Source organism: Clupea harengus, chromosome 11 (genome assembly GCF_900700415.2).
Source record: "Clupea harengus chromosome 11, Ch_v2.0.2, whole genome shotgun sequence".
Lineage (NCBI taxonomy): Eukaryota > Metazoa > Chordata > Actinopteri > Clupeiformes > Clupeidae > Clupea > Clupea harengus.
The window spans coordinates 17072124-17089623 of NC_045162.1; the positions used below are offsets into that span (position 1 = coordinate 17072124).

Here is a 17500-nt window from a genome sequence, read left to right on the forward strand (position 1 = left end):
ATCTGAATCACAATTCCTGCAAATCCCTGAGATGCATATTACTTTGTAACAGCATAGACCTGTTTTTCAAAGGGGAATGGCCCAGGGCACACATTATGCTCAACATTAAGTGTTGCCATCGGTGATGCTACTAATATCAGCATGGATCATGCATTGCAGAGTAGAGTATAGTAACATGGTGTACAGCAGAGTAAAGTAGAGTAACAGAGTGTAGCACATTAAAGTAGAGTAGCATAAAGTACAGTAGATTAGCATAAAGCAGTGTAGAGCAGAATAGGGTAAAGTAGCATAAAATAGAGTGGAGTAGCATAAAGTAGAGTAGAGTAGGTTAGAGTAGAATAGAGTAGAATAGAATAGAGTAGAGTAGAGTAGAGTAGAGTAGAGTAGAGTAGAGTTGAGTAGAATAAAGTAGAATAGAGTAGAGTAGAGTAGAGTAGAGTAAAGTAGAATAGAGTAGAGTAGAGTGGAGTAGAGTGGAGTGGAGTGGAGTGTGTGTGAGAGTGGAGTGGAGTGGAGTGGAGTGGAGCGGAGTAGAGTAGAGTAGAGTAGAGTAGAGATAGAGTAGAGTAGAGTAGAGTAGAGTAGAGTAGAGTAGAGTAGAGTAAAGTCGAGTACAGTATTATAGCATAGAGTAAAGTAGCATAAAGCACAATAAAGTAGTGTAGACCAGTATTGAGTAGAGTAGTGTAGAGTTTAGTAGAGTATAGTAGTGTAGAGTTAGTTAGATGGGCAGCATTGCTATCAAAAGCCAGCGGAGTGAAAAGCGTTTCCTAGTGATGGTGTACATTATCAGAGGGCAGATCCAGCAGCTTCTCTGTCCTTATGGTGAGATGTGTGAGGGAGTGTGTTTGGGTGGGCCGGGGCCCTTACCTCTATCTGCAGCAGAGCCTCCTCTCTCTGCCTGAGGGCCTCCACATCCTCCTCGCTGATCTCCGACAGGAAGGCCTGCGCCCCTTCCTCCTCCACGCCTCCAGCCATGCCGAACAACGCCCCCTCCTCGCTCAGCTCGGCAAACGGCGTCTGTGGACTCTAGAATACACAGGGAGACACACACGCACACATAAACACGTAAACACACACACCGATAAATAGATGAATCAAACCTGTTTCATAATAGCGCCAATAGCATGTCATCTAGACTCTTGTCTGTACACAACAGAATTATCTCCAGCTAAATGTAGAAAGTCAGTAGGACAAACTACAGCAGTGGAATCCTGTAACGAGGCTTATCATGTACTTGTTATGCAAAAAAACATGGAGGAGTTCCTATCAGAAGTACAGAACAAACTTCTCAGCATCTTCTCACTGTGACGACCTGTGAGTCATGCCGCTCAGGCTAACAAACAACCACCTCTCATCAGCACCGCTTGCATATTCAACAACAGACGCACATTATCATTCATTTATGTTTGTCGTGAGCGCGCAGCGCTGGCTTTTGATGCCTCCTCGTACAGCGTGGATCTCGTTCCGTCTGAGTGGGGCCGCTGTGCTGATACGTGGGAGAGGGTCAGCGCGAGAGCGGAGCATTGATCTGTTAATTTTCTAATTGCATATGTATGGCGGTGGCAGGGCCCCCAAGGCGCCTATTGTTTCAGCACTTCCAAGCATGACTCACCGCACCAGTCCAGTCCCACGGAGAGAGATACAGAGATGCACTTTTTCCTTGTCAATCTACATTCTTCTCTCTCTATACCTTCTCTTTCCTCTCTCTCTCTCCGCTCTCTCTCTTTTTCTCGCTGTCTTTTAGGGTCATGCTGAAATTAAAGTTTGAGGGCTTGTTGCCTCGTTGTCAGGGGCATCCCGCTCATTGCAAATGGCATCATTTATCTGCGCATAAACACAGCTACTCTGTCAAGAGACATCGGCTCCTTCCACTGGCAGCGGCCTGTAAAGTTGAGCTACGGCTCAGGAGGTGGTGCCAGTGGCCGCCCCGTTGACTCGGGAGAGGCTGAGGTAATTTAAGGAGGAAACTTCTTTCTTCTTTCCCAAGCGTCTCCAAAACAACAGGGTGTTTTTCTGCCTATTTGTTCCGGGGCAAATGAGGGGAAACCCTTTGAAATGAATCGCTAGCCAAAATCCTTCTGCTAAACACAAGCAGAGAATAATGACCCCAGCAAGACACAAAGAGGACTGGGTGAATAACCTCTCCACTATTCACGGTCAAAATGATCGATTTGAAATGCTCACATTTTTAACTGCTGTGCTTGTTTTAACTCCCATCCCTTATGCCTACCCCATCAACATGGAAGATATGATCAATCGAATAAATGGTTTTATCAAAATAAACGGATCTTTTTTTTTTCAATCAGTAAACACTGTGCAAGAGACACAGCATTTAATACACGTGTACACAACAAATATAGTAATTACATGAGACACACATTAAAAGTGAATGTGTGTGTGTGTGTGTGTGTGTGTGTGTGTGTGTGTGTGTGTATCTGTGTGTGTGTGTGTGTGACAAATGGAGAGCGAGAGATAGACAGAGAGGGAGAGAAATATTCACAGAGGGGGTCACACATACATTTTGCAAGGCAGAAAAACCCCAGTAAGACAGTTTGTGAAAAACGGGTAAGAAAATAGCTCCTGTAGAAGGATTTCAAATCCCTGAGAGTCACTGAAAGAGTCCCATTGACGAAAATCCCCCCGTGCAGGAGCAGCACTGAGCCACACGGAGGAGATGGAGATAAATCACTTCTAATGGGGGAGGACTTCTGGGTAAAGCTCGTATTCATGATTTCCCATCCTCTTCCAACGAACACTCTTTAGTCAATAGAACGTAATCACTGTTACATAAGATTGCGCTGGCTCCTAAGTCCGTCATTCAAAAAAAAAAAGGCCTTGATAAAAATTCATTCAGCAGAAATTAAGTATTTAAGCCTTTGTCAGCACTCAAATGGATGCGTTAATATTTGAAAAAGAGATATGTCAAAGGTGTGAAAGCGACTCTCTGACTCCCATTCGCAATTCCAGTGCTCTGTGAGAACAGTTCTGAAGGTAGACCCGCAAAAAAGCAGAACTTCATAAATGAATGTGATACTAACATGCGGTTTAACTGCCACTTCGTTTGTTCATGCCCAGCTGTGTGTGTGTGCGCGCTCTGGGGAAGGGGGTTGTAGTAGTTTTAGGCGAATTTAGGTACATTTAGGTCTTTAAGTTGGATTTTGTAGGACGTTTTAAATCTCAATTTAAATCTCAAATCCTGTCCAAGCATCAAAGTGCCAAAGACTTTATTTTAATTGAATTTGATGGTGCAACTGGGCCAAAGCTGATCAATCAATAGCATGAGTGGCTGTTCTTATTTTTTTATATTAGATTAGCAATTAATACTTAGACTACACACCTACTTTCATTTTACCTAGTTGATTTAGTTGATTCAATTTGATTTTCATGCATCAACTGGTGATTAGTGCGAGCAGATGCATGCATGTATGGTGTGATGCATATGTGTATCAAAGATTCGAAAGCACGGTGCTCTATGATCTTTTTCTGTCCTTCATTAAATTTAGGGGGGAGTGGGCAGCAAACCTAGTGTTTCCATGGTTGCATATGCTACTGCAAATATGTGGACACGGAGAGAAGCGGTAAGCTTGAGGTAGTAAGGCCATGATTGCTGCTATCTTGATGTCTAATATTGATATTTGATATCATGACAGCTCAACTTCCAATAATTATGAAAGCTATTGTGACATTTAGTGATGATGGTAACGTGACACTGTTATAGTACTGGAAATGAACTGTCATAATGAAGGATGAGAGAACATGGCATCATTCATTACATACAGTGTCGAGACTGTGGTTTATGACATGGCAGCGTTAGTCTGATGATGGACAGGTGGAGTTGAGTGTGACCAAAGGGACTATGAAAATAATAGGAGGCATTCCAGTCTTGGTCTAATTACATGGACTGCAAGACTTAAAGCCAGATGTCAACATAGGGTCTGAGACATGGAGTTATATATATTTATATATAATCTAATCCTATCTACAGAGACAACAACTTTATATGTCCATTTTGATGTTATATGAGGAACATGTTTATTGCTAGTTTACATATTTATGATGTATGAGGAAAACGTTTGGATAACATAAAGCCATGTGATTCCAGATGTTGCTATTTGCACTCTCTGTTCTCTTTAGCATACTGTAGCATCTGCTTTAGCAAACTGTAGCATACGCGTTAGCATAGTGTAGCATCCGCTATAGCATAGTGTAGCATCCGCCTTAGCATAGTGTAGCATCCGCCTTAGCATAGTGTAGCATCCGCTTTAGCATAGTGTTGCCTCCACTTTAGTATACTGTAGCGTCTGTGTTCTGGCACTGCACTGCCCTGCCCTCAGTTCTCAAATCACTTCTGAGACAAAAACACTGCCATTCTGAAAGGATGTTTGGGCAGCACAGTATTTGAAATAGTGTTGGTGATTTGTATGAATACTGTTTGTAGATATATATGCTATAAAATAAGCTCATATTTACGTGATATGTTTTCATGGTTAGCAAAAAAACATTGCCTACACATAATTATCAAGTGACTAATTTAAAGGGTGTTCAAACCATTCCGCACCACACCAACACCACTGAAATAAAAACCTTTGGCTGTGATTGCAATACATACTATCCATATGCAGTCCTATGATTCCTGGTGTCATGTTGCTGCATTGGCCTGTCAATGTGTGAACTCACAACTCTCCTCCACAACAGAGCAACATGGAATAATGTGATGGACAACTTGAACTAATGCTGCAAGATTTTCAGACATGAGTGGTGATGTATGAAAGCACCGCTGCTAGCTGGAAATTACTCCACTTTAGTTGGAATGTGTGGGTACTGGGATTTAGAGTTGGGCAGGACATTACATTTGGGTGTAATTGGCTGATGGCACTCTGTTGATATGGCACATCAGATATTACATAAAAAATTGGACACATGGGAAAGCGTATGGTGATGATACAGAACTACAAGTGTTTTAATGACACATTCCCAATACAGTGCAGTTATTCTATAGCCTATGTACAATGTTTAGTGCGGTCAGTACTGGAAAGAGCACACGTGGATTGCAACAGTAACTAATCTGCTGATGTTTTTTTCTCTATCTAATGGGCCACTGTCCTTTGGAAAGCAATTGATGGATAGCAGTTATTAGTCTCTTATAACAGCTCCATTTCCGACCCATAAGCCCTTAAAAGAAAATACCGCCCCTGTGCTTACTCTGTTTAAAACAGAAAATATTGCTAATAACTCGTCCACTACCACCTGGAACAATCTTGAATAAGAGTTTTTTTTGTACACAAAGAATCATGTCTACCGAACGTCTGAGTGAGTTCCTCTAGCTTCACAATGTAACAAAGAGCTTGGTGGACTAAAGCCCACAGCTGGAGAGGGATATGAAATGAACTCACCAACTTCCTGTCTTTCTGTGCCGGGGGGAGTAGTGCCCTCGAACGGTCTGCAATTTTCTGATGGAATAGAGAGAATAGGCATTAGCATGTTAATACAGACTACACAGGTTGAGAGGAGACGCATGCATGAAGTAAAACTGTGGCCCACACAGCCACAGGTAGGTTGCTAATGACATAACATTGTGTACCATTCCCAGCGAGTGTTCATTCATATGCTAAAATGTTGAAATCTTTGGTCTTTTTCCTAAAAAGGGTAAACGAGCATTACTTTGCAACCACACATTGTTTCTAGAAAGCACTACAGGCACTAAAAGCATTAGGGACAGTACACGCCATTCTTGCTTATTACGATTTTCTTTTACAATCATTTTGCTTAGTACAAAATCAAATTTTTTACATGCATATTATAAGAAGAGATATGTAGAACTAAAGTTGACTAAGGTAACTGAGGTTGAACTAAGATCATTTTTGGTAACGCGTAATTCATTATTTGCTGTTGTGCCTGAGTAGGTGTGCTGTGTCAACAACGAAAGTGCAATTGCAATCGTGTATCGAAGCACTAATGACTTCAACAGAGAAGTCAAACATCTGGAGAGCTCTTTGAAATAAGTGAGCTCGAAACCAAATGACAGCATCCCCAGCTTAAGGCATTCGTGCTTACAGTATATTATATATTAGATAGAGTAAGATAATGTATATAAAAGTAAAGAAGAAAATATTTCTCTGTACGTGAGTGAGTGAGTGAGAGGCGTATCCATCTGTACCTTCTGCAGGTCCCCATAGCGTTGCACTGACTCGGACAGTTCTGTCTTCAGCCTGGTCAGCCGCAGCCGGTCTTGCTGCAGACCAATAAAAATAACAATCATTTTAGATATATTTTATCTCTGACTGCACCATAGAGAAGATGAAGGGGGAATATGGTGGCCCTGGAGGAACAAACATAGCTGTGGAAATGACAGCAGTAATGCTGATAATGATAATAATAAAAAAAAAAACATATGGTCAGGTGGACAAGGTGAAGAGGACATTTTGGTAGTTACCCGTGAGGAGCTGCTGATGATATCAGACAGCTGTTTGATGAGTTGACTTGTGCTTGTGATGACTTTGTTAGTTTGCTGCTGCATGGAATGTCTAAGAGAGAGAGAGAGAGAGAGAGAGAGACAGAGAGAGAGAGAGAGAGAGAGAGGAGGTTAGGAAGGACAGAGAAAGAGAAAACAGAAAACTTCAAGGCAGTGCAGTCCTATTGAGGAGCACAAACCTGGGAGAAACATCTCCAGACATGGCAGCAATTTGCTCACAGCAGTTTTTCCAAGGCCACACCGCTGTACTGTGTATTCCCATTGGACAGATTAGGCCCAGCCAATTAAGAGAATCAATAGTAACGACTGTCTGACAGAAGTCGACTGCTTGTGCAATAAGTTTCTGTCTGTCCCATATACACAGGCCCAAAGATCTCTGCCACACTACAAGCCTCCAGCATGACACAGTGGAGGGGACTTCCTGTGAGGACCTGCCAATCAAGGCCAGCAGGAGATAAGAGGTGTTGCAGAGGTCACAGCATTGCTTTGAGGGACATACAGGATGGGCAAATAGGCATAAGTATACTTGTTATGTGTGTGTGTGTGTGTGTGTGTGTGTGTGTGTGTGTGTGTGTGTGTGTGTGTATATTTGTATTTGTTTTATGTGTATATTTGTATCAGGAATGATCTGGAGAGAAGCTGTTCTGTGAAAATTCAGAGGTGAACAGGGTGCATAAGGGGTAGTAGGTTAGAGTAGACATCTAAGTGTGTGTGTGTGTGTGTGTGTGTGTGTGTGTGTGTTTAAGACTGAACTTGGCTTGAAAGACTTGAAGTTAACAAGGAAACCCAGTATTTACACCCACAGAGGGCAAAGGGTCAGAGAATTCTATACAAATATAATCTCACAATAAAAAAAGCGCACCCCACTTTCAATCCAGCCAGGTCACAAGAGGTCCACGTAAGGGCATTGATTTAGTGCCAGGATGCGGTGCAGACGAATCTCAGCCTTAAAGCCTTCAGCAGGCTCTCCTCCTCCCAGAGAAGAGAGTAAATGAAAGACTGGCTGCTGCTGCCACTGCTGTCCCCAGAGATATGCAGGCCTTGTAAGGATCCCAACATGGACTCAAATATTGATTTTAAGGGGCGGGTGAAGGAAAAGCTTGTGATGTGTGTGTGTGGAGTGGGGGGGAGGTGGGGGATGGACATCTTTGGTGCATTTGGGAGGAAGTGGCATGTCACTGTAACTCTGTCTGGGGGGGGGTGAGAGGAGCAAAAGCAGTCAAGTGGAAAAGTACCCACAGATGAAGACAGCCACGGGACCATCTCAAAGAAGAGCTGTCCACACACACACACACACACACACACACACACACACACACACAAACAGAGCCTCACCTAGCCTATCAGGCTTGCCAACCTGAATAACCATCTCAGTTATCTTTCAGCTTTTTTAAATGGTGATTTAGGAACAGCTTTAATATAAAAGAATTCAAATATTTCTCTTCTCTTTCCCCAGTACAACACCCTACACCACCCTAAAGCCCAGGTACAACACCCTACACCACCCTAAAGCCCCAGTACAACATCCTGAAGGGTGGTATACTTACAACACAGCATACAAGAGGAAAACCCCATCCAACTAAATGAATATACCTTTGTGTGAGTAGCAGTAGTGCACCGTGAGCCATATGTGCGAGTGTACGCACACAGAACGCGTGGGCATAATTACACGTACCAGGGGAGCAGGAAGCAGGGGGGTGGATGAGATGCATGACAGCAGAGGCGACTTTACACTTCATGCTGAAGGCTCAACTCAAGATGGTGGGCGGGAGTTTTTTTTTTCTTTTTCTTTTTTGAGCTAGCAGTTCATCTTCAGCTCAGCAACAGTCTCCTCATAACACTTCCCCCCTCCCCCCCCACATGCCTCTAACGCCAGCCCCCTTTCCTGCAGTGTTAAATCAATTACACAGATCTGCAGAACTTTCATAGGATTGATAATGAGTTCAAAGTTTGTCCTCAGCAATTTCGTTTCAGTTCTCCCATTTCTAACGTTCCGTTACTTAGAAAAGGGCCTTTTTCAGCAGCTCTGAGCAAATGTCTGTGTTAAGAGAGAGAGAAAAAAGATGAGCAGATTAGTCACTTCTCTCTCTCGCTCTCTCTGATGTGTTTGATGGGATCTTCACCCAGCCTGGTGGACAGTGGCCCTCTTAGTGAGAAATGTGCGACTTTTCCATTTCCTCCCCACAACTGGTGTGTGTGTGTGTGTGTGTGTGTGTGAGAGAGAGAGACATCATCATCGTTTAATTTATCCAAGGTGATACATATCTCTTTATTGGACTTGATCACTTCAAAATATGATATTCATGCAGGTGTTAGATGATGAAGATCAGTGAGATATTCTAAGAGAGATTTGGTAAGTTACTGATGACCTACAGTATGCTTTCAGTGAAGCAGCTACGTCTCCATCAGCTTCATTCACGTTTGAGTTTCTAACAGCTTTTCTTGCAAGTTGCACATGTCAAGAACTACAATGTGTTGTACTGACAATGGATCACTTTTAACTTATTGAGCTGCAACTCCTGTTTGATTGCAACAACAAGCACACATAGCTGGCGAGTGACTATTTCCCCTTCCATACTGACACCTGAAGGGACGCAGTGACTGGGCACACCATGCTGTGCTGGAGCCCTTCGGTCCACCCACTGATCAGCCCAGCACCGCTCTGCCTGACGACCTCATCACCATACCGCATGTGTTAGTCATAATCGCCCACACCGATCTCAAGGGTAGACACACACACACACACACACACACACACACACACACACACACACACACACACACACACACACACTGACGTGAAGCTCCACATGCTGATTGTATATTTCCCTCCATTGTGTGCAGAGGGGGTGGTTGTAGTTGGGGCCAGAGAATGGGGGGGGGCAGGCTTGGCTTAATTGCCCTCCTGCGGTGTGAGCTCCTGGGCAGGCGGCAGACCGTGGCACTCTGAAGCGTCTCTGTCCTTCGTCCAGATGCACCATTATGGCCTGGCTCTCCTCCTCCTCTTCCTCCTCCTCCTCCTCCTCCTGCTCCAGGAGTGCATTAGATGAGGCTCGTGTGGCCTGCCCAATCACACTGTATTGTCCCCACAGAATGATTAGTTCACATTCAGCTGATGTTTTAAACCTGCCTGAGCCGTACATGAAAGGGAGCAGGTCACGGGGGGGTCGGACATGTGAGATAGAGGATCTGAGGAGTTGGAGAGGAGACGTGAAAAGAGTTGAAGAGAGAAGAGGAGAGCTCGGGCCAAGTGGCTAGGAAAAGGATGGATGTAAGTATTGGGTCAGCCTTGAAAACCCCTGTCTGGCACAGAGGACAAAGCAAATTAATTACTATGCAAATGGAATGCGTGCAAGCTAAGAATCAATTAGCTAAAACCACATCTGACGATATCCTCTAACAATGAGATCAGGTTTGGGGTGTGTATGTGTGTGTGTTGGGGGGGGGGGGGCGAAGATGGCTTTAAATGCCAGATTAATTCAGAAACATTCAGATTAACACAGAAACAGGCCACATACACAATGAAACATGCAGGAGGCGCATAGTGTGGCACATATATTGTATGTACGAGAAAACACACACACACACACACACACACACAAACAAACACACCACACCACAGTTGAAACAGACATGTATTGTACACACAAACTTGTGGATGCGAAGCAGAACAGGTGAAGTTGTTCTAGCTGTAGATAATGAGGCATGAACAGAGAGCCATCTTAAGATCAGTGTAAACTCTGCTTTACAAATGTAGCATTCAAGGTATGCACTTCCTGTGAACAGAGCACTCAGGCAGAAGCTGAGCTCCAAGTGGACGAGGATAGGGCTCATGATGTGAGTGCCCTGAATGACCTTCAGTCAGCCTTCAACCATCTCCAGCTCATGTTATCGTGGCCATGCTGTCGTAAGTTTGTAAAGGTACTTTTAATCTTGAATCATTCATATACACAAATGACAACCCATAGGTTCTGATGCTCATATCAAAACCAATATGACTCTCTAGAGGCCCAATATGTCTCCCTAGAGGCCCAATATGACTCTGTCTCTAGAGGCCCAATATGTCTCTCTAGAGGCCCAATATGACTGTCTCTAGAGGCCCAATATGACTGTCTCTAGAGGCCCAATATGTCTCTCTAGAGGCCCAATATGACTCTCTAGAGGCCCAATATGTCTCTCTAGAGGCCCAATATGACTCTCTAGAGGCCCAATATGACTCTGTCTCTAGAGGCCCAATATGTCTCTCTAGAGGCCCAATATGACTCTCTAGAGGCCCAATATGACTCCCTAGAGGCCCAATATGACTCTGTCTCTAGAGGCCCAATATGTCTCTCTAGAGGCCCAATATGACTCTGTCTCTAGAGGCCCAATATGACTGTCTCTAGAGGCCCAATATGTCTCTCTAGAGGCCCAATATGACTCTCTAGAGGCCCAATATGTCTCTCTAGAGGCCCAATATGACTCTCTAGAGGCCCAATATGACTCTGTCTCTAGAGGCCCAATATGACTCCCTAGAGGCCCAATATGACTCTCTAGAGGCCCAATATGACTATGTCTCTAGAGTTGACGCATATGATGTATGAACATATTCAAACATTTAATTAAGCATAAATAAGGGTGCGGTAACTTGGTTCGGTTTACCACTATAGGAACCACTGCTATAGGACCTGTTTCAGGGCCGTTTGCGAGGGCGAAATAACTAGGTGCTCCAGAGAAGGTACTTCTATGCGGCCCTGAAATGGCTGGGTGGTGCTTGCAGTGATGGTTGATGCTTACTGTATAAAATAGGCTTTAATTAATCAAAGTGGCGCTGGTATATTCATTTATCAGAGTAATTACAGCTGCCATGAAGCCATTTAATCGAGTGTTAGCAACTTCATAGCAAAATGTCTGTCGATTTGACCTTGAGCTATTCCTAAGATTATCTAGAAAATCTCTGGTTTAATGGTCTAATGTTAGAGCTGCCGCTGCAGAAATGTGTCATTATTTTGACGTGCTTGGAATTGCCGATGCGATTGAAGAGGAAAATATTAGGCAACATTACTGGTAGGTCCGTAGTTCCTGCACCGCAATGGAAATAGAAAGGCTGAAAGGGCAGATTAGGGGCCGAGTTCCTGCAGTGGAAAAGCGCCTAATGTTTGCAACCCCACACTAAATGCACCAGGATGACATGTTTACAGCTAGTCATTTGTAATAGCAATCTGCTCATATGTATGTCATATGACAGCATCTGACCCAGATGTTGCCAGATGCATGTTAACATCTATTTGGGTTATTAATGAACAATCTGTGCCTAAAATATCACTGTGTCAGAGTCAGTAAATACCTTGCCACCTTGTCCTGGGGTTGAGGATGTGTAAACTGGAGACAATTGTATAGAAAGAGGTTTACGAAATGGATTGCCCAAATAATCACTGAAACATGTGCTGGCACTAAGAAAGCAAATTAGAGGGGGAAGAAGGATAGGTTTTTATTTAAAATAGGGGATTAATTCAGACTTTATTTATTTAGACTTTATTTTATTAGCTATATTCTTAGTTTAGCTAATAGTATTCATGGTGCATTTTTCAGCATTTACCATAAGTGTATTTGGCACATATCATTTTTTTAATAATGTATTTCACAGCCCATTAATTTTGGGTGAGTTCTTAAATAGATGTGGAATTAGCCTAATTTTCCCGCCAGCTAAGTGGGCCTTGTCAGCAGTCAAGCTAGGCAGATTCTGAGTTGCCATTTGGAAATCTCATGTTTATTATTTGCTTAGAGAGATACAGTATAACTAGAGGCTAATCTGAAGTGTCAGCACATTCTCACTTCAGTCACACTTCCCATTCTCTTATAAATGTTCAGTAGGACTAATCACAGAGCAGAGAGAGAGAGAGAGAGAGAGAGAGAGAGCAATCCCCAGGCACCAATGCACTCGTGTGTTTCATGAATGAGAGAAGTACAGTATATCTGGCCAATCACGATGTCATGGGCATGCTGCACTCCTTCTCCTGAATGTCATATTTACATAATTTGCCATGTTATTATTATTGGTGATTGCTAGCTAGGGAGAAAAAGCATAAACAAAACAACAATAACTTATAGTTACACAAAGGTTGCCTAAGCATTACATTTTGGGATTGTTACCATGGCAATATATTATATAATAATGCATGTACACACAAAGTCCTGCAAATCAGCAAGAATATGAAGTCCATCACTTTTCCAAACATGAGTATTCAACCCAGGCACCGGGTCTACGGGCTTTGCTGATTCACAAATGTCTGTGAGTGTCTTCGATAACCGCTTGTGACATTTAAAGTAGTGTGTAAACACTTTCATCTACTCGTTGTGTATTTTCCAGGCTCAGGCAGCATAAGGTGTGCCTTCTGTCTCCTGGAACCCGCAGAGACAGGGGGAAACTTAGAGGAGAGCTGGGAGACCAGAGACAGAGAGAGAGAGAGAGAGAGAGAGAGAGAGAGAGAGAGAGAGAGAGAGACACACAGACACCAAACCGACGACCTGGTATCCCTGGAGAAAGTCCGGGACGGTCGTGTCGGCTTGGAATGCTTAATGTGGCTAACAGAGACAATGCCACAGAAAGGGTGCGGGCGAATAATCCACTTAGATCTGCGGCGTGTACGCTTCCCTGATTAGGGAGCTGGGTCAAATTCAATTAACCGAGTGAATTCCTGTCAGCAGCAGGACTGAAGGGTTTTGCTTTAAGCCACGATCAGCACAGATGGCTTTCTTATCAATACAAAGGAAAAGGGGAAAAGTGAGAAAGTGAGAGAGAGAGAAAAAAGGTCATAAAATAATCTCATCTCTTGCTTTTTTTTAATATATCAAAGCAAGGCAGATTTTGAACAAAGCACTCTTGTGTCCATAAAACTCCACACGCTTCTGACATCACCACACCATGGCAACCCGTGCTGGCATACTGAACCCAAAAGTCTGCCATCCTCGTCACTTCTGCATTCCACACCACTGTACCTGCCTGTCTTAAATGTGCCCTCGCTGCGCTGGCACAGGGCACTGCCAAGCCCTGTCAGAGAGACGGGGAGGGGGCGCTGGACGCCGGTACCGGCTCGACACATTGCCACCGCCACCCTGCTGAGAGGAAGGGGGGCATGGTGCCAATGCCTCTGGGTGACGCAGCGCCATCTGGGAGGTATGACCCCCAGACTGCTGAGGTTTCCTTGGAAACGCAGCGTAATGGAATCATACCGGAGCGGGCCAACACCGGGAAAAGGAGGGAGACGAACGAAAAAAGGAGGGAGATGTTAGATGAACAGGTGAGTGAGAAAGGTGGTATATATATATATATATAGAGAGAGAAAGAGAGTGAGAGAAAGAGACTAACATAGAAATATGAGGAGAGGAGAATACGGAGGGGAAGAGAGACAGGGATAGACAGATGGAGAGATATGGAGAGAAAATGAGATGAAAGAGAGGGAGAGGGAGAGGCGAGCCGTGAGAAGTGGGTGTGGGGGATTAAAACTGGCACATGGGGAGACAGAACGGTCCAGGTCAAGGTCAAACATGAGGAGAGATAAACAAGAGGAGGAAAAACACAGAGCAGAGAGACAGGATAGAGCAGAATAAGAACTCCACATTAACACAGAGCAGAGAGACAGGACAGAGCAGAATAAGAACTCCACATTAACACAGAGCAGAGAGACAGGACAGAGCAGAATAAGAACTCCACATTAACACAGAGCAGAGAGACAGGACAGAGTAGAGAGACAGGACAGAGCAGACTAAGAACTCCACATTAACACAGAGCAGAGAGACAGGACAGAGTAGAGAGACAGGACAGAGCAGACTAAGAACTTCACATCAACACACAGAGAGATGGGAACACACAGAGAGAATGACAGAAAAAGGAGACGAGAAGAGAAAGAGAGAGTGAATGCATTAGAGTAAAGAGGATGAGACAAAGTGCAACAGAGAGAGAGAGAGAGAGAGAGAATGGGAGAGAGAGATTTGACTTTCCATTCAGGTTTTCAGGAATGCAGTAACAGTAACTGTGTGTTAGATGGATGGTAGACATGCTCTGCACAGTGAAACCTACTTTAATGATATATGCAGAGAGGGCAACTGCCACTGCCAGAAATAGACTCAAACATGTCACTTCAACTGTCATCCACAGTCAAATATAAGCATAAGATTGAGTACTCAATCCCTCACAATCACTACCATCAGAACTGATGCACGGATGCCAGGGAGACAGAAAACAGACTGGTACTGAAAGCCAGTGGATTTCACATGTGAGCAGCCAGGCAAAACAAGGAAGAAAATCATCTCCGGCTATGAGAGGGAGTATCTGATACTGAGGCTGGTGATGTCAGTGGGTACGGTAGGTGTATTGCATTTTAAACAGGTTCAGTCATTTCAGATTGGCCGCTTTGTCATCAGACTGGAATTAGGTCATTGCTGGCAGCTCAAAAGAGTAAAAGAGAATAATCAATATTGTAATCAATCAACAATCAAGTAAAAGAGTAATCAATTAAAAGTGAATAATCAATATTGCGCAGGAAGGAAGATCGGGTGCCCAAGGATGCGAGAGAAAGGGGGCATTTCAAACTACAGCAGTGGTGGGATGACCAAGGCCAGCGTGGCACATCACTGGAGCTGCAGCACTCAATGGGTCCATCTGAACTACATCTGTTCAGAGGCAGCCTATGTGTGTCGGATCTGAACCGACGGCATATAAGTGACTGACAGCCACCACACACAGCTTCTGTTACACACCACATTAATATGAACTCATCATCATTTTCAACTTTCTTGGCCCAAGCCTAACATGTGTGTGGGTGTGGGGGTGTGTGTGTGTCTTAACATGTTTCAGTGTGTATGTGTGCATGTTTTTGTGAGGTGGAGTTTTTTTTGGCATGTTTCAAACTTGTCTAGTTAAACTTACAGGCTCTGTCGCAGTTCAGCAGTGTCTCTGGATGTGCCCAGTGACTGCAGGCTCTTCTCTAGCGCTACCACTGCAGAGAGAGAGAGAGACAGAGAGAGAGAGAAAGAGACAGAGAGAGGGGGGGCATAGGGAAAGGAAGAGAGAAAACGGGAGAGAGAGAGAGAAGGATGGAGAGAAGGGGGAGTGTGCATGAGAGAGAGAGAGAGAGTGAGATAGTGAGAGAGAGGGAGAGAGTGAGAGAGAGTGAGAGAGAGAGAGGAGGGAGAGAAGGGGGAGTATGCATGAGAGAAAGAGAGAGAGAGTGAGATAGTGAGAGAGAGTGAGAGAGTGAGAGAGTGAGAGCGAGAGAGAGTCATAAAAGAGCTGTGATTAAACATATGCATTAAGAAGCCCACATCATAAAACTAAACCAGGTATGAAAGACACAAATTAATACAATTAGAAACAGATGCCACACAAACATAAACACACACAGTCATGTGAATGCTTGTTAAGAAACACACACACACAGAGACAAAAACACTCACAGTCATGCTAAAGCTTGCTAAAACACACACACAACTATACACACACACACACACACACACACACACACACACACACACACACACACACACACACACACACACACAGAGACAATAGTACACACATACTCACCATTAGCATTGATCTGGAAGATGTTGGAGGAGGTCTCTTGAAACACATCCTGCAGCTCTGAGGCACTCACCTGTGTGGCTGACAGAAAGAAGAACACAAACGTCTTTCATCTCTCATCCATCTTTCAGACCTGTCATTCACGTCTCTGACGCCGCGCCACACTTTACTAAACTCGTATCGACTCCCTTCTCCAAGGACAGAGGAGTGACAGTCAAGACAAAACTCAACAACAGCGAAGCCGCTTTGAACAGGAAATGGCCATGCAGGTTTTTTAAGCTATTTTGATGCATTAAATAAATAATGGCTGTGAAATAGATATCACTTTATGTCCAGTGTGATTCATACTACTGGCAAAGAGCAGATTTTATGGCCATGAGGGCTCCCTAGGGACTGGCCTCAGAAACTTAGACTGCCAGCTGACGGGAAGGTAAACAGCGATGCCACTAAGTGGTCAAGTGATCAATTCTAACCACAGATTTACATAGGTGTGCCTCTATTCTGCATGGTTCATAAGGTTCATATGGAAACACTTAAATGGGTCATGCAGTATTTTTAAAGACTATATTTAATATCACATTATCATATAGATATTAGAATATCAGCTGTTTGTGCCACAGCTACGTGCTTATTCACTCATATCCTCCACCAGCAGACCTAAGGCCCTTTATAGATTAGCCATAGACCGTTAATAGAGCTGTTACGACTGTTTAAGAGAGCCATGTCCGTGCTTTACAATTTTGTAAAGCGATGATGACATTGAAGATACTGACGGAGGATGAGAAACCTTTCTTCATGTTGCGCTGTCCCTCCTTGAGAAACTGCGAGAGAAAAAAACTGTCAAAGAGTCGTGCCTGGGCCATGAAAAGCACAGGAAGACCAATGCCATATTACAGAACCAAGAACAGAGGAGAGAGAGAGAGAGACAGAGAGAGAGAGAGAGAGACAGAGAGAGAGAGAGACAGAGAGAGAGAGAGTATGTCTGTCTGTCTGTGTGTGTGTGTGTGTAAAGACCAATGCCATATTACAGACCTAACATCAGAGGAGAGAGAGAGAGAGAGAGAGAGAAAGAGCGAGAGAGAATGAGAGAGAGAATATATGTCTGTCAGTTTGTGCGTGTGTGTGTGTGTGTGAAGACCAATGCCATATTACAGAACCAAGAACAGAGGAGAGAGAGAGAGACAGAGAGAGAGAGAGAGAGAGAGAGAGAGAGAGAGTATGTCTGTCTGTCTGTCTGTGTGTGTGTGTGTGTGTGAAGACCAATGCCATATTACAGATCACAGAGGAGGGAGGGAGAGAGAGACGGAGAGAGAGAGACAGAGATGGTCAAAGAGAGAGTATTGAACTGAAAAGCAGAGGGATATGACGAGACAGACCGACAAAGGGGAAGAGGGTATAAAACAGGCCATTTGCTGGGAGTCTTTACAGCACGGGTAAGAACTGTGTGAGCTGCGATATTCTCA

At 44.0% G+C, this 17500-nt stretch overlaps 1 protein-coding gene across 1 annotated transcript in view; it reads right to left on the bottom strand.

Moving 5' to 3' along the window:
• Positions 1-17500, bottom strand: part of tsnare1 (T-SNARE Domain Containing 1) — a 113841-nt gene that overhangs the window by 60843 nt on the left and 35498 nt on the right. Inside the window, exons 3-8 of the mRNA XM_031575781.2 lie at positions 16041-16118; positions 15384-15453; positions 6437-6527; positions 6161-6235; positions 5397-5453; positions 871-1029 (exon numbers count right to left, since the gene is read on the bottom strand). Of these exons, the coding sequence (XP_031431641.1) occupies positions 871-1029; positions 5397-5453; positions 6161-6235; positions 6437-6527; positions 15384-15453; positions 16041-16118 (530 nt within the window). The remainder of the gene's footprint in view (positions 1-870; positions 1030-5396; positions 5454-6160; positions 6236-6436; positions 6528-15383; positions 15454-16040; positions 16119-17500) is intronic.